This window comes from Nerophis ophidion, linkage group LG09 (genome assembly GCF_033978795.1).
Source record: "Nerophis ophidion isolate RoL-2023_Sa linkage group LG09, RoL_Noph_v1.0, whole genome shotgun sequence".
In the NCBI taxonomy this organism is placed as follows: domain Eukaryota; kingdom Metazoa; phylum Chordata; class Actinopteri; order Syngnathiformes; family Syngnathidae; genus Nerophis; species Nerophis ophidion.
The window spans coordinates 28,411,669-28,430,135 of NC_084619.1; the positions used below are offsets into that span (position 1 = coordinate 28,411,669).

At 41.7% G+C, this 18,467-nt stretch overlaps 1 protein-coding gene across 3 annotated transcripts in view; it reads left to right on the forward strand.

Moving 5' to 3' along the window:
* The window catches only part of cdh23 (cadherin-related 23), a 619,519-nt gene that overhangs the window by 229,311 nt on the left and 371,741 nt on the right, over nucleotides 1-18,467 (forward strand). For all 3 annotated transcript variants that reach the window (XM_061910729.1, XM_061910730.1, XM_061910731.1), the window contains exon 9: nucleotides 6,991-7,069. In XM_061910729.1, the coding sequence (XP_061766713.1) occupies nucleotides 6,991-7,069 (79 nt within the window). The remainder of the gene's footprint in view (nucleotides 1-6,990; nucleotides 7,070-18,467) is intronic.

An 18,467-nucleotide genomic window follows, 5' to 3' on the forward strand; every position in this document is an offset into this window, starting at 1 on the left:
GTGGGGGGGGAATGTCCTTTTTTTTTATTTTTCTTCTTTGTCATGAAAAGGGGGCGTTTTTGTCATGAAAAAGGGAGGTGTTTGGGTTGGTGCACTAATTGTAAGTGTATATTGTGTTTTTTATGTTGATTTAATTAAAAAAAAAAAAAAAATAAAATATATATTTTTTTATTTATTTAATTATTTTTTAATAAAAAATTATTCTGCGGCCCGGTACCAATCGGGCCACGGCCCGGTACCGGGCCGCGACCCGGTGGTTGGGGACCACTGGTCTAGAACAGTGTTTTTCAACCTTTTCTGAGCCGAGGCACATTTTTTTCCATTGAAAACATAAAAAAAATAACTCGGCAGCAGATATTGAGGATATGAATTTAAACCATAATCAACCACGCATCAGTATAACTATTGCCTCAAGTAGGTGTACTGTCACGACCTGTGACATCACGACGTGACTTATTTAGAGGGAATTTTTTACATTTTCCTGTGTTTAGTGTTTTAGTTCTTGTCTTGCGCTCCTATTTTGGTGGCTCTTCCTGATTTCTTGGGATTTTTCTGTTTAGCAGTTTCATGTCTTCCTTGAACGCTATTCCCCGCACCTGCTTTGTTTTTTGCAATCAAGCCTATTTAAGTTTTGCGGACGCTATCCTTGTTGATTTTCATGTCAGTACTTTGTGGACGCCGTCTGCTCCACACACTGTTAAGTCTTTGTTGTTGTCAGGTATTCTGTTTTTGTTTATTTTGCAGCCAGTTCAGTTTTAGTTTCGGTTTGCATAGCCATCCCGAAGCTTCAATATCTTTACCTAGCCTTTTGTTTATTTTTGGTTTAAGCGTTAGATACCTTTTTACCTATACCCTGCTTTCCGCTTATTGTGATCATAACAAACCATGTTCCCGACATCTACAAACCAATTAGCTTCCTGCAGCCACCTACTGATATGTAAGAGTATTACATGGTTACTCTGCCAATCTTTAGACAACACAGACACTCAACAACAGCACATTATTTGCGAAATATAATTACTGGTTTTCAAAAAATATTTTTATCCCAAATAGGTGAAATTACATAATCTCCCACGGCACACTAGACTGTATCTCACGACACACTAATGTGCCGCGGCACAGTGGTTGAAAAACACTGGTCTAGAAAACAAGACGTGTTCTATTTCTTCTATTCTGGTATTTCCCCTTGTTGTGTGTCTCATGCCAAAGTGTGTGAGGGTGCAGTACAGCATGTGTGCGTTTTCCACTCAGCCTGTAATCGCTTGTGAATCAGCGTCTCAAAAAGGCTTGTAATTGATTCTGCTGTAATTGGTCAATGACAGGAGCAGATTTGGCAGAAATGGAGCATAAACACGCCTCAGACACAATTTCCAGGATCAATGGGAGAGAGCGAGCTTATGTGGGGAGAGTGAGAGTTTGGGACAGGAAAGGAAATAGTGGAGTGGCGAGGGTCGCGCCATCTCACACTGCAGCACTGGGATATTTAAGCATCTGATTGAAGCACAGAGGCTGAGAAAGCTTAGCGTATCAAAGACTTTTCAAAAAGGCTTTTACTCTTTCTTCATCTTTCTTTTCTGTCCCCCAACTGTCATACTATGTTTTTGTCAATGAAATGAGAAGGGACGGAGAAATAAATCCCAATGAAATGCTCAAATAGCGCTTCATAATATAAGTCTGCTACAGTGTACTTTGCCAGTATAATATTGAGATACAGTCAAGTTGTCCAAATAGGTTCTTTTTGATTACCGTATATTTCGGACTATAAGTCGCAGTTTTTTTCATAGTGTGCAACATATACTCCAGAGGGACTTATTTCTGAACTTAATAACACGTTATCGTAAAATATCAAATGATATTATTTATCTCATTCGCGGAAGAGACGAAGAAAATGTCAGCAATCGTCACACGCACATCAGCAATCGTCACACACACGTCAGCAATCGTCACACACACGTCAACCAATAAGAAATTGGCAGGGGCGGGTCATGGCAGAAGTGCATTGTGGGTCATGGAATGCTAACTGCTACTGTATATGCTATATGCTACTGCCGTAGCTATTAAGGTGGATCATTTCATCGTTGGCGGTAACTTATAAAAACTGAGAAGGGCTGAACAAAAATTGGACCGAAAGGGAAATCATGTACTGCAGATTACAAGCTGGACGTAGTGAAATATGCAGCAGAAAACGACAAGAGGAAGCGGTGCATAACTTTGGAGTTGGCAGAGTTGTTTAGAAGCGACATCGAGGAAGAAGATTTCATGGGATTTATCGATTAGGAGTTACAGATTGGTAAACGTATAGCATGTTCTATATGTTATTGTTATTTGAATGACTCTTACCATAATATGTTACGTTTACATAACAGGCATGTTCTCAGTTGGTTATTTATGCGTCATATAACGTACACTTATTCAGCCTGTTGTTCACTATTCTTTATTTATTTTAAATTGCCTTTCAAATGGCTATTCTTGGTGTTGGATTCTATCAAATACATTTCCCCCCAAAATGTGACTTATACTCCAGTGCGACTTATATATGTTTTTTTCCTTCTTTATTATGCATTTTCGGCCGGTGCGACGTATACTCCGGAGCGATTTATAATCCGAAAAATACGGTACCTTGTTTTCTGACAGAATATTTAAATCAACCATTTAATAAACTGATCAAACTGGTTATGTAGTTCCTCTTGAACATTAATAATTATCAAGACATTTTGGAAAATTTTATGCTTAACGGTTCAGGGAAGGCACTTTTCTATTTCAGCGTGACCTCAGACCTCACAAAAGGGCTAGGCAATACTGAGAATGTTGGTATTGATCTAATACCAAGTAAATACCAATATCGATACGTTTTACTTGAAACGTTGTTGTCAAATACTTTTGCAAATTTGCCGCTATTTAATTAATTCATCCATTTTCTAGCGCGTGTCCCTTACGGACAAGCCGTCGGCTTTGCTGGGCCCGAGCTCATGTAAGAGGGACAGATGCAAAGTGTAAAAGTGTTCTGTGGTCTGACGAGTCCACATTTCAAAATTGTTTTTGGAAACTGTGGACGTGGTGTCCTCCAGGACAAAGAGGAAAATAATCATCCGGTACTACATCAAAAAACGACATCAGTGTGTAAAGGATATCACCACATGGGCTCAGGAACACTTTGGAAAACCACTGCCATTAACTACAGTTTGTCGCTACATTTGTAAGTGCAAGTTAAATCTCTACTATGCAAAACCAAAGCCATTTATCAACAACACCCAGAAACACCGCTGGCTTTGCTGGGCCTGAGCTCATCTAAGATGGGCGGATGCAAAGTGTAAAAGTGTTCTGTGGTTTGACAAGTCCACATTTTAAATTGTTTTTGGAAACTGTGGACCTTGTGTCCTCCGGAACGAAGAGAAAAATAACCATATTATAGGCTTAAAATTCAAAAGCCAGCATCTGTTATGGTATGGTGGTGTTATAATGCCCAGGTCATGGGTAACTTACACATATGTGAAGGCGCCATCAATGCTGAACGGTACTTACAGGTTTTGGAGCAACATATGTTGCCATCCAAGCAACGTTATCATGGACGCCCCTGCTTATTTCAGCAAGACAGTGCCAAGCCACGTGTTACAACAGCGTGGCTTCATAGTAAAAGAGTGTGGGTACTAGACTGGCCTGCCTGTTGTCCAGACCTGTCTCCTATTCAAACACTTGGGCCAATTTAGTGTTGCCAATCAACCTATCCCCAGCCAGAGTACCCGTAAGGAATCCACAAAGTCAAGGGGAGAACATGCAAACTCCACACAGAAAGATCCCAAGCTATGATTATAATAAAACAGAACAAATGTTTTTATCAACTGAATAAAACTGTAACAGTTTAGAAATAATAAAATAGTTCCCTTTTTACGTTTTACTTCACACAACTGTTTAGGAAAAGTCACTATTAAAAAAAAACTATAATGCAGCAAAAATAAATGCCGCCAAAATCTATATTTGTTTGAGATAAATCACAAAGGTAATTACTCTCTTGCGATTTCAAAGTTAAAGTACCAATGATTGTCACACACACACACACACACACACACACACACACACACTAGGTGTGGTGAAATGTGTCCTCTGCATTTGACCCATCCCCTTGTTCACCCCCCTGGGAGGTGAGGGGAGTAGTGAGCAGCAACGGTGGCCGCGCCCGGGAATCACTGTTGGTGATTTAACCTCCAATTCAAACCCTTGATGCTGAGTGCCAAGCAGGGAGGTGATGGGTCCCATTTTTATAGTCTTTGGTATGACTCGGCCGGGGTTTGAGCTCACATCCTACCGATCTCAAGGCGGACACTCTAACCACTAGGCCACTATTTTGGAGCGGAATTTGCCAGCAAACACACTAGTCAGAGTCTCTTCACTCATCTTTGCACATATGCATTGACCTGATCACTAACCGTATAACAATCTGTGCAGACCTTCAGGTAACCATCCACTGGTAAAGTAAAGGAGCATGTACAGTCCAAAAAAAATTGTGATTCATCTGCACATATACATGATTAATGTGTTAATCTTTTGTGATTAATTACATGATTTAAGTTTTTTTTGCACAGATTTATGACAGATATTGTATAACCATAGGTTGCTTTTAGTGCAAACTCATCTCTACCTGCATGAGCAGCAGAGAGAGAAGAGGTGTGTTGTTTGCAAAGACCGGATAAGACAAATGTTAACTCTGAGGAAAATCGAATAATTTGCTGGACGTATGACGTCGAGAAACTGCAACAAAAGTATCGATCAAATCAAACCAGCATAGATATGATACCAATACAATAGAACCTCAATGTATGAGTTTAATTTGTTCTGTGACAGAGCTCTTAAACTCAAAATACTTCAATAGTGTTTTGAGTTTAATCAATGTCAAATCAATGTGTCCTATTGAAATTAATTAAAATCAAAACAGCACAATGTCAATATGTAACATGCCTTTTAAAAAGGGAAACAAACGCTAAAATAAAACTAAAATAATGCTATTTGGTAGCAGTAGAAGAGAATGGCAAACACAAATATAAATAGACGGAGTAGATATTGAAAGGGTAAAATAAAACACATTTTTGGCTGTAAAAATAGATGATAAAATGCAATCTCATATAAAAAATATACATAAAGTAGCAAGAAACACGTCAATAAATAAAGCTAAACTTGTTCTGGACCAGGGCTTCACGGTGGCAGAGGGTTTAGTGCGTCTGCCTCACAATACGAAGGTCCTGAGTAGTCCTGGGTTCAATCCCAGGCTCGGGATCTTTCTGTGTGGAGTTTGCCTGATCTCCCCGTGAATGCGTGGGTTCCCTCCGGGTACTCCGGCTTCCTCCCACTTCCAAAGACATGCACCTGGGGATAGGTTGATTGGCAACACTAAATTGGCCCTAGTGTGTAAATGTGAGTGTGAATGTTGTCTGTCTATCTGTGTTGGCCCTGCGATGAGGTGGCAACTTTTCCAGGGTGTACCCCGCCTTCCGCCCGATGTAGCTGAGATAGGCGCCAGCGCCCCCCGCGACCCCTAAAGGGAATGAGCGGTAGGAAATGGATGGATGGATGTTCTGGACCAAAAATCACTTCATATTCTTTACTGCTCGCAAGTGTTACCATATCTGAGTTATTGTGTAGAAAAACAACTACAATTGTGCGCTTCATTCACTAACGGTAATACAAAAAATATCAATTGGAATAATACATAATGTTGGATATAGAGAACTTACAAACCCTTTATTTATTAAATCAAAAATATTGAAATTCAATGATTTGGTGCATTTGCAGACAGCTAAAATTATGTATGAAGCAAACTATAACCTGTTACCCAAGAATGTACAACAATTCTTCTCAACTAAAGCGGAGAAATATAACTATAGAGGAAAATCTAATTTAAAACATTTGTATGCTCGTACAACACTTAAATCCTTTAGCATATCTGCATGTGGAATGAAATCATGGAATGGATTAAGCAAAAAAATCAAACAAAGCACCAATTTGATTCAGTTTAAGAGACGGTTCAAACTACAAGTGTTCACAAAGTACACGGAACAAGAATTATGATAAACATCTTGAACACTTTTTTTTCTTTTTTTTTTATTGGACAAAGATCACTTATGTATTTAATATGTGTTTGCTTACTATGGTATATTATTTATTTATTATTTATTTGTTCACTGTTCTGTTACAGAGAAAAAAGGCATTGGATAAAATTGCTATGGTATTAAAAGAGGTACAATTAAATAAGCTCTGCTTCCTCTTACTCCTTTTCGTACATGCTGTAGTGAAACGACTGGAACTGCGTGATGCGTTACATTGAATTGTATGCATGTTCGAAATAAACTGAAAGTGAACTGAAGTGAACATTTCGATAATGAATATTGTATAAAATATTGTTTAAAAACAATACAATAGCAACTACAATATTTTTAATGAAATAATGTAATAATTATGTACAGTATTTAACTTGGAGATTGGACTTCCAGCTGCTTCTCTGTCAAACGCACCATCAGCAGCTTCTATTTGTTTAATTAAAATCTCTGCCATTTTGACATTCTTGGCTATCTTTTTGGACTCATTCTGTAGCAAGTGCTACACTCCAACTGCTTCGCCAAGTCTGCAACATGATGTTTAATATTGTTGATGATTTGTGTATTTTAACACCCACCTCACAAATCTTCTTCTAGATGAAGATACAAAAACACACAAGTACACACTCGAAAGTACTTTACAAAGTATTTCCAGAATAGAGAAAGCTGTTTCACTTGCAGAGAAATGGCCAGATGTAGTGTCAAAGCACAAAACCTACCAGGTTGAGTAATATCCATCTCGAGGAAGTGTTTTCGAAATCATCTGAGGACCACATAACAAGTGTTTTTGTGTATTTTTGTTATTTAAAGATTTGTATTTTAAAGGATAAGAGGCTTGCAAAGACTGAGTACAGTTTGTAAGTATATTTTTTTAAAGTTTGCATATGTGTGTGTGTCTCTACAGGGTTACGAAGTGCGCAAGATAACTGCCATCGACCAGGATTTGGGACGACCGAGAGGGATCGGCTACAACATCATTTCAGGTCTGTGTCACACAATCAATCTGACATCCAATGCACAGAAAGTGGAATCGATCACCTCTTATCATAATCCCCCAGAAATAATAGACAAGTCTCATCAAACACAGTCGTCAATAAGAGGGCGCAGCCTCTCAGAATGACAGAGTAGACTTTCCCTAAGCATTTATTAATCACAACTGTGTGATGAAGCCAGCCTTCATTCAGTTAACCTGGACCTAGTCTATTCAAAGCAGGATTACAGGGTTGTTTATTTCTAGAAAGACATATTTTACCGCTGGCAAATATAGTGATCACGTTGCTGTGTTGTTGTTGACTTATGCTGTTTCAATTATTTTATTTGATGATTAGTTATGCTACAATCTGAAGTGGCATTGCTAAGAACTCTGGAGGTTGTAGAATGTGACAGATTTTGAGGGGAAGACGTGTCCAAGCTGCAGTTTGCATGGAGCTGATAAGGCTGGAGCAGCGATCCTGCTTACATATTCCTGAACTGATTTTTTTCCCCTGCCAAGGATGCGATGTTTGTGCCTGCCAGTTACTTTGTCTATCTGCCAGGAGGATATCTCATGAACTGGTAAACGGATTTCCATGAAAATTGATGGACAGATCAACCTTGGGACAAGGAGGCTTGTATTAGATTTTGGTGTTGATCCAGGAAAGGATTCTCAATATTGGATTGGCCCAGTACCTTCGTTGTCTTGCCTTATCTATGAACTGACATGAAAATACAGAAATGACTCCAAAACCCTCTAGCAACTTTTGCCAAGGCAAATAAACCAAGATGTTAATGACTTTTTGGAGAATAAAATTTGCTGTTTTGTAAGGTTGGATTTTATTGGAGCTAACCTTTTTTTGGCACAAACACTCCAGCTGTTAGGCTGGATGATGTGATTTCCAGTGAATATCCAATGACATCTGGGATGGTTACCTGTAACGTGTGGATAATATGTATTAGGTATGCTTTGGTGTACATTTTATATAAATGTGCTCCGGTCACATTTATAACACCTTTTTTAGAGTCAGTTTTGAACATTGTATATATTCACCCGGTAATAACATTAGGTAGACATCAACATTTATGTTTCAGAAAAGACCAAATTCATTACGTGTGTCCTTTAAGTGGATTAATCAGTGAATGGATATACTACTAAACTGAGCGAATAGCTATTGAAGCTATTCGCTCAATAGCTATAGCTATAGCTATTGAAGCTATTCGGCGATCGCCTTCTAACCAACGATTGCATCTTTTGACCACTGGAGCAACTTAAATCCGTCAATTGGTAAGTGTTTGTGTGGCATTAAATGTGGGTGGAGGGAAAGGCTGGATGCAAATATAACTACAAATGTACATACATCTAGCCTAAATAGCATGTTATCATCGATTAGCTGACAGTCATGCCATGACCAAATATGTCTGATTAGCACATAAGTCAATAACATCAAAAAAACTCACCTTTGTGATTTTGTTGACTTTTTCGTTGGAAATGCATCTGCTTTGAGTGTCGCAGGATATCCACACATCTCTGTCATAGCATCACTTTTTGTCGGTAAAATGTGCAGAACAAATGAGGGACTTTCGCATCTTTTGGACACTGGTGCAACTTGAATCTGTCGATTGGTATGTGTTTGTCTGGCATTAAATGTGGGTGGAGTGAAAGGCTGGATGCAAATATAGCTACAAATAAGGCATAACGATGCAATATGTACATACAGCTAGCCTAAATAGCATGTTAGCATCGATTAGCATGCCGTGCTAATCGATGCACACTCCACGTAAGTCAACTTGAATCCGTCCCTGATCGTGTTGTTACACCCTCTGACAATACACCGACGGGGCATGATGTCTCCAAGGTACGGAAAACATTCGAAAAGACGGAAAATAACAGACCTGATTTGACTTGGTGTGTGTAATGTGTTTGAGAAAATGGCGGATTGCTTCCCGTTCACGGGTGAAAGGTCATCGCTCCGAAAGCAAACAATTGAAAGGCGTTTAAATCGCCAAATTCACCCTTTTAAAGTTGGGAAATCAGTTGGGAAATCGGTTAAAAAAACATATGGTCTTTTTTCTGCAACATCAAGGTATATATTGACGCTTACATAGGTCTGGTGATAATGTTCCCCTTTAATCCCGTACATTAAGGATAAACCCTTAATTTAGTTAAACTAAATTGATAGTGTAGCGTTTTAGTTTTGAAGCCAGAAAAGTGTGTGATTGGTTTGAGAAAGTATCTTGACATGTTTTGATGTCAGATGAACTGTTTGCAATAAAAAAAAAGTCTCATCTCGACATCCTGCCGACCGTCTTTCATTTCTTTTGAGCTTTCATGTCATCTTACTGACTGAAGCAGTCACAGTAAAAATCTAAATGTTATATTATCACTGCACCTTAACCACAATCTGAACAAGGAAGTGAAGCACCACCCACCTCTGAAAGACACGCGCAGCAGGTGCTTGCTGCAGGGATGCAACTTCTTCTCACGGGAAAATATAGTCTTTTTTTGTCGGGAGAACAACTTACCATAGCTTTGAACCTGATATTGCCTTGAGGTAGATTTTCCTTTGTCTATTTCCGCTCGCATGTGGCTATATATACATATATACAAACCCTGTTTCCAAATGTGTTGGGAAATTGTGTTAGACGTAAATATAAACGGGATACAATGAGTTCTAAATCATTTTCAACCCATATTCAATTGAATGCACTACAAAGACAAGATATTTGATGTTCAAACTCATAAACTTTATTTTTTTTGGGGGCAAATAATAATTAACTTAGTATTTCATGGCTGCAACACGTGCCAAAGTAGTTGGGAAAGGGCATGTTCAACCCTGTGTTACATCACCTTTTCTTTTAACAACACTCAATAAACGTTTGAGAAGTGAGGAAACTAATTGTTGAAGCTTTGAAAGTGGAATTCTTTCCCATTCTTGTTTTATGTAGAGCTTCAGTCTTTCAACAGTCCGGGGTCTACGCTGTTGTATTTTACGCTTCATAATGCGCCACACATTTTCTGAACTGCAGGCGAGCAAGGAAAGTACCCGCGCACTTTTACTACGAAGCCATGCTGTTGTAACATGTGGCTTGGCATTGTCTCGCTGAAATAAACAAGGGCGTCCATGATAACGTTGCTTGGATGACAACATATGTTGCTCCAAAACCCGTGTGGACCATTCAGTATTAAAGGTGCCTTCACAGATGTATAAGTTACCCATGCCTTGGGCACAAATACACCCCCATACCATCACAGATGCTGGCTTTTGAAATTTGCGCCTCTAACAATCCGGATGGTTATTTTCCTCTTTGTTCCGGAGGACACCACGTCCACAAATACCAAATAGAGCGCCTGGTGTCCGGTCCTTTTCCCATGGGGCCCAGATGGGCACAGCCCAAAGAGGCAACATGGGTCATCCCTCCAATGGGCTCACCACTCATAGGAGGGGACATAGAGGTCGGGTGCATTGTGAGCTGATTGGCAGCCGAAAGCAGGGCACTTGGCGGTCCGATCCTCGGCTACATAAGCTAGCTCTTGGGACGTGGAACGTCACTTCACTGGGGGGGAAGGAGCCTGAGCTAGTGTGCGAGGTAGAGAAGTTCCGGCTGGATATAGTCGGACTCACCTCGACGTACAGGAAGGGCTCTGGAACCAGTTCTCTCGATAGGGACTGGACTCTCTTTCACTCTGGCGTTGGCGGCAGTGAGAGGCGACGGGCTGGGGTGGCAATTATCGTTGCCCCCCGGCTTAAAGCCTGCACGTTGGAGTACAACCCAGTGGACGAGAGGGTAGCTTCCCTCTGCCTTCGGGTGAGGGGACGGGTCCTGACTGTAGTTTATGCTTACCCAACAAACAGCAATTCAGAGTATCCACCCTTTTTGGATACACTCGAGGGAGTACTGGAAAGTGCTCCCCCAGGGTGATTCCCTTGTTCTGCTGGGGGACTTCAATGCTCATGTTGGCATCGACTGTGAAACCTGGAGAGGTGTGATTGGGAAGAATGGCCGCCCGGATCTAAACCCGAGTGGTGTTTTGTGATTGGACTTTTGTGCTCATCACAGATTGTCTATAACAAACACTATGTTCAAACATAAGGGTGTCCATATGTGCACTTGGCACCAGGACACCCCGGGCCGCAGTTCCATGATCGACTTTGTAGTTGTGTCATTGGATTTGCTGTCTCATGTTTTGGACACTCTGGTGAAGAGAGGGGTGGAGCTTTCTACCGATCACCAACTGGTGGTGAGTTGGCTGCGATGGTGGGAGAGGATGCCAGACAGACCTGGCAGGCCCAAGCGCATTGTGAGGGTCTGCTGGGAACGTCTGGCAGAGTCTCCTGTCAGAGAGAGTTTCAATTCCCACCTCCGGAAGAACTTTGAACATGTCACGAGGGAGATGCTGGACATTGAGTCCGAGTGGAGCATGTTCCACACCTCCATTGTCGACGCGGCTGATTGGAGCTGTGGCCACAAGGTAGTTGGTGCCTGTCATGGCCGTAAACCCAGAACCTGTTGGTGGACCCCAGCGGTGAGGGATTCCGTCAAGCTGAAGAAGGAGTCCTATCAGGTTCTTTTGGCTCATAGGTCTGCGGAGGCAGTGGACGGGTACCGACAGGCCAAGTGGTGTGCAGCTTCAGCGGTCGCGGAGGCAAAAACTGGGACATGTGAGGAGTTCGGGGAAGCCATGGAAAACGACTTCAGGACGGCTTTGAAGCGATTCTGGACCACCATCGTCGCCTCAGGAAGGGGAAGCAGTGCACTGTCAACACCGTGTATGGTGCGGATGGTGTTCTGCTGACCTCGACTGCAGATGTTGTGGATCGGTGGAAGGAATACTTCGAAGACCTCAATCCCACCAACACGTCTTCTATGAGGAAGCAGTGCCTGGGGCATCTGTGGTGGACTCTCCTATTTCTGGAGCTGAGGTTGCTGAGGTAGTTAAAAAGCTCTTCAGTGGCAAGGCCCCGGGGGTGGATGAGATCCACCCGGAGTTCCTTAAGGCTCTGGATGCTGTGGGGCTGTCTTGGATGACAAGACTTTGCAGCATCGCATGGACATCGGGGGCGGTACCTCTGGATTGGCAGACCAGGCTGGTGGTCCCTCTCTTTAAAAGGGGGACCTAAAGGGTGTGTTCCAACTATCGTGGCATCACACTCCTCAGCCTTCCCAGGAAGGTTTATTGAGGTGTACTGGAGAGGAGGCTACGCCGGATAGTGGAACCTTGGATTCAGGAAGAACAGTGTGGTTTTCGTCTTGGTCGTGGAACTGTGGACCAGTTCTATACTCTCGGCAGGGTCCTTGAGGGTGCATGGGAGTTTGCCCAACCAGTTTACATGTGCTTTGTGGACTTGGATAAGGCATGTGACCGTGTCGCTCAGGAGGTCCTGTGGGGAGTGCTCAGAGAGTATGGGGCATCAGACTGTCTGATTGGGGCGGTCCGCTCCCTGTACGATCAGTGTTGGAGCTTCGTACGCATTGCCGGCAGTAAGTTGGACACATTTCCAGTGAGGGTTGGACTCTGCCAAGGCTGCCCTTTGTCACAGATTCTGTTCATAACTTTTATGGACAGAAGTTCTAGGCGCAGTCAAGGCGTTAAGGGGTTCAGGTTTGGTGGCCGCGCGATCAGGTCTCTGCTTTTTGCAGATTATGTGGTCCTGATGGCTTCATCTTGCCGGAATCTTCACTGGATCGGTTCACAGCCGAGTGTGAAGCGACCGGAATGAGAATCAGCACCTCCAAGTCCGAGTCCAAGGTTCTCGCCCGGAAAAGGGTGGAGTGCCACCTCCGGGTTGTAGAGGAGACCCTGCCCCAAGTAGAGGAGTTCAAGTACCCTAGGAGTCTTGTTCACGAGTGAGGGAAGAGTGGTTTGTGAGATCGACAGGAAGATCAGTGCGGCGTCTTCAGCAATGCGGATGTTGTATCGATTTGTTGTGGTGAAGAAGGAGCTGAGCCGGAAGGCAAAGCTCTCAATTTACCGGTCGATCTACGTTCCCATCCTCACCTATGGTCATGAGCTTTGGGTCATGACTGAAAGGACAAGATCACGGGTACAAGTGGTTAAAATGAGTTTCCTCCGCCGGGTTGCGGGGCTCTCCCTTAGAGATAGGGTGAGAAGCTTTGACATCCGGGAGGAACTCAAAATAAAGCCGCTGCACCTCCACATCGAGAGGAGCCAGATAAGGTGGTTCGGGCATTTGGTCAGTATGCCACCCGAACACCTCCCTAGGGAGGTGTTAGGGCACGTCCAACCAGTAAGGGGCCACGGGGAAGACCCAGGACACGTTGGGAAGATGATGTCTCCCGGTTAGACGCAGTGGCTGGGGAGAGGGAAGTCTGGGCTTTTCTGCTTAGGCTGCTACCCCCGTGACCCGACCTCGGATAAGCGGAAGAAGATGTATGGATGGATGGATATATCCATCCATCTATTTTCTACCGTTTGTTACTTTCGGGATTGCGGTGAGTGCTGGAGCTCAACTGCATTTGTCCGGAAGGCGGCGTGCACCCTGGACAAGCCTCCACCTCATCACAGGGCCAACACAGATAGACAGACAACAATCACACTCACATTCACACACGAGGGCCAATTTAGTGTTGCCAATCAACCTATCTCCAGCTGCATGTTTTTAGAGGTGGCAGGAAGCCCAAGAACCCGGAGGGAACCCGGAGGGAACCCACGCAGTCACGGGGAGAACATGCAAACTCCACACAGAAATATCCTGAGCCCAGGATCAAGCCCAGGACCTTCACATTGTGAGGCACACGCACTAACCCCTGACCACCGTGCTGCCCTATATATATCAGATTAAAAAAAAAAAAATCTCTCAATCTGGCCCCCGTGTGCAAACTATTTCCCAGGTCTGACTTGAACTGGTTTGTTAAAACAAACACTCATGCAGAGCATTACAGTAATGTGTGAAGCATAAACTCTGCATGCCCTCGTCAAGCCCCAGGATGGCCAAGATGGACCGACATCAGTGCTAACAGTTTTGCCAGCTGGCTAAAAAAGGCTCTGGCACTGTTTAGTTACAACAGGAATTTGGGGTGATGGAGATAGTCATTTTTGGACCATCTGCTGTGTCACCGCCTGACTTCAATGTTAAATGAAGGAATTTAGCTCCATGTAGTAGTAGTTCAGTATACACACACATACACACACACGTACGCTGTAGTCACTCTTTTGTACTTTTTTTTTGTAAACCACAACATGCTTTCTCGTTGTGTCGGTGTGTGTTTGTTGCAAAGTTGAGCGGACAAGTTAAGCTCTAGAGGACAAGAACATTAAAAAGACATTAATTACGTGGTGCTATGTATTCCCAGTCATTTAAAAATAAGTTATTGCACTGCGCTAAGTCCCTATGGGGTTGAGCCCATTGGCTTGATCAAATTATTACAAGTCTGAAAGATAATGGAAGTTGAAGGGTGATGCAGCACCAGCACATAAAGGTGGAAGGGCAAGGCTTCCAGAGGACGCATGTGTGCCCTTTTCCTTTTACTCTAGTAGCAACATTAGAGTGTTCAAGAGTGCTTCAGCACTTGTCCAAACTGTACTCCTTCTTGTCTGCAACAGCACTCGTCAGCGTTGGTACATACATGATTGCAGATTTATTTGACTCTGACTTAAGCTTCTCTCGTCATGTCGCCACTCCTCACTCGGTGTCCTCGAAGAGATCTGCATGGTCCTGCGGGACTCGTCTCATTACTTCAGTAATTAAGATAAACCGGTTCTTAATTGCAACAGTGATTTATGTTAATGGTTGTGGGGCCTAAAATGCAGATTTTCTTTGCCTCAGCCAATCAGAAGCTCTGTCTGGGATTTCACATGCACGAGAGGATGTCTCTCTGCAATGATGCAGTTGTTTGTTATGATGGCGGAGATATCCTGGAATGGGGTAGTTCACTGTAACATCTCTGCTATACTCCTTTTATTTATCAGATAATCGACAATATAGACCGTGGGTGTCAAACTCTGGCCCGCGGGCCAAATTTGGCCCGCCGTTTAATTTCATTTGGCCCTTGAGGCAATATCAAATCAACATTAGAGCTGGCCCGCCTTTAACACCACATTTACCGCTAATACTCATACTTGCCAACCCTCCCGATTTTCCTGGGAGACTCCCGAAGTTTAGTGCCCTTCCGAAAATCTCCCTGGGCATCCATTCTCCCTATTTCCACCCGGACAACAATATTGGGAGTGTGCCTTAAAGGCACTGGCTTTAGTGTCCTCTACAACATACCGTCACGTCCTCTTTTCCTCCATATAAACAGCGTGCTGGCCAAGTCACATAATATATGCGGCTTTCACACACACATACTTGGCCAACAGTCATACAGGTCACACTGAGGGTGGCCGTATAAACAACTTTAACATTGTTACAAATATGCGCCACACCGTGAACCCACACCAAACAAGAATGACAAAACACATTTCGGGAGAATACCCGCACCGTAACAACAGAACAAATACCCAGAAACCCTTGCAGCACTAACTCTACTGAAACACTATAATATACACCCCCCGCTACCACCAAACCCCGCCCACCTCATTTTTATTTTATTTTCGAATTTGTTAGCCTGTGGAAAAAGTTAATGTTGATATTTACCTCAGAAGACTGCAAATAGAAAAGAGGCATTAATTTTTTAAATCAAATTCGATTTAATATACCACTGATGTTTTTTCGTTTGTTTTTTGAAAGTTGATTTTTCACTATTACGTTATATAAGCTCTGCATGTTCCATGGGAGGAAGCCCGAGTACCCGGAGGGAACCCACGCAGTCACGAGGAGAACATGCAAACTCCACACAGAAAGATCCCGAGCCCGGGGTTGAACCCAGGATTACTCAGGACCTTCGTATTGTGAGGCAGATGCACTAACCCCTGTTCCACCATGCTGCCCTATTTAAGCCTTGCTTGTTGAATATTCATTGCAAAACTTGTTTCGGTCCCTATTAAAAGGTTCATTTCTTCAACCTTGGCTGGCGGCTTTGTTCAGTTTTAAATTTTGGCCAACTCTGTATTTGAGTTTGCCACCCCTGAGATAGACCTTTCATTTTGAAATGACAGAATTTTCCCAAAAAGTATTTGATATTTTAGAGGAGAGGGTTCCCCAAAAAGGAACAAGTGGTAAAAAACGGATGGATGGATTGGTGCCGGAGTGCGGCAACAGTGAAGTGAAGTGAATTATATTTATGTAGCGCTTTTCTCTAGTGACTCAAAGCGCTTTTACATAGTGAAACTCAATATCTAAGTTACATCTAAACCAGTGTGGATGCCATTGGGAGCAGGTGGGTAAAGTGTCTCGCACAAGGACACAACGGCAGTGACGAGGATGGCGGAAGTTGGGATGGAACCTGGAACCCTCAAGTTGCTGCCACAGCCACTCTACCAACCAAGCTATACCACTATGCACAACAGTGCCATAGATTCCAAAAATATTATTACAGAAAAATGCATAAAAAGTGGACCGTCACATATTCCAAAACAGAAAAACACATACAAAGTGGAATAAAAGAGCAAATAGGTGTGAAGTAACAGGAAAAAGTTGAAATGTCGACGCTAAAACCTAAGGATGCACTTTTAAAAATGTTTTTCTTTTTTAACTTATTCGACACTGATAACTTCTCAAGAATGACCCAGTTAACCGATTAACGTATTTATATCTATTATTTTGCAAATGTAGATGTAAATGCAGTTTGGGCACACCTTTCTTTAGGGCTGGTTTCTTTAGATGCCGGTATCTTTACAGGCTTTCAAGACACAGTTGTAGGTGGCTGATCAGGTTTAATGTGTTAAAGCGCAATGTTTTTTTTTTCCCTCACCGAATGTATACATACCATTTGGAGCAAATAGAATGCAACACGTCTTCCTATGAAACAGTGAAGAAATTCCAAACTGTCTACGCCAGGGGTCACCAACCTTTTTGAAACCAAGAGCTACTTCTTGGGTACTGATTAATGCGAAGGGCTACCAGTTTGATACACACTTAAATAAATTTCCAGAAATAGCCAATTTGCTCATTTTACCTTTAATAAATATATATATATATATATATATATATATATATATATATATAAATAGGTATTTCTGTCAGTCATTCCGTCGTACATTTTTTTTCCTTTTACGGAAGTTTTTTTTTTAGAATAAATGATGAAAAAAACACTAAATGGAACGATTAAAAAGAGGAGAAAGCACGAAAAAAAAAAAAATTAAATTTTGAAACATATTTTATCTTCAATTTCTACTCTTTAAAATTCAAATTCAAGCGAAAAAAATTAAAAGGAAAACTACCTAATTTGCATCTTTTTGAAAAAATTAAAAAAAAAAATTTATGGAACATCATTAGTAATTTTTCCTGGTTAAGATTCATTTTAGAATTTTGATGACATGTTTTAAATAGGTTAAAATCCAATCTGCACTTTGTTATATATATAACAAATTGGACCAAGCTATATTTCTAACAAAGACAAATCATTATTTCTTCCAGATTTTCCATAACAAAAATTTTTAAAGAAATTTAAAAGACTTTGAAATAAGATTTAAATTTGAGTCTACAGATTTTCTAGATTTGCCAGAATAATTTTTGGGGAATTTTAATCATAATAAATTTGAAGAAATATTTCACAAATAATTGTTGTCGAAAAAACAGAAGCTAAAATGAAGAATTAAATTAAAGTGTATTTATTATTCTTTACAATGAAAAATAATACTTGAACATTGATGTAAATTGTCAGTAAAGAAGAGGAAGGAATTTAAAAGGTAAAAAGGTATATGTGTTTAAAAATCCTAAAATCATTTTTAAGGTTGTATTTTTTCTCTAAAATTGTCTTTCTGAAAGTTATAAGAAGCAAAGTAAAACAAATAAATGAATTTATTTAAACAGGTTAAGACTAAGTCTTTAAAATATTTTCTTGGATTTTCAAATTCTATTTGAGTTTTGTCTCTCTTAGAATTAAAAATGTCGAGCAAAGCGAGACCAGCTTGCTAGTAAATAAATACACTTTAAAAAATAGAGGCAGCTCACTGGTAAGTGCTGCTATTTGAGCTATTTTCAGAACAGGCCAGCGGGCGACTCATCTGGTCCTTACAGGCACCACGTTGGTGACCCCTGGTCTACGCCATTTTGTTTACAACAAACTCAGGGGAAGTTTACACAAATTGAGTAGGAGAAAGGGATTGCTTGATTTAAATTTGAAGTTAAAAGTCCCAATGATAGTCATACACACACACACACTAGGTGTGGTGAAATCAACCACTGCATTTGACCCATCCCCATGTTCACCCACTGGGAGTTGAGGGGAGCAATGAGCAGCAGCGGTGGCCACACTTGGGAATCATTTTGGTGATTCAACCCCCAATTCCAACCCTTGATGGTGAGTGCCAAGTAGGGAGGTAATGAATCCCATTGTTATTGT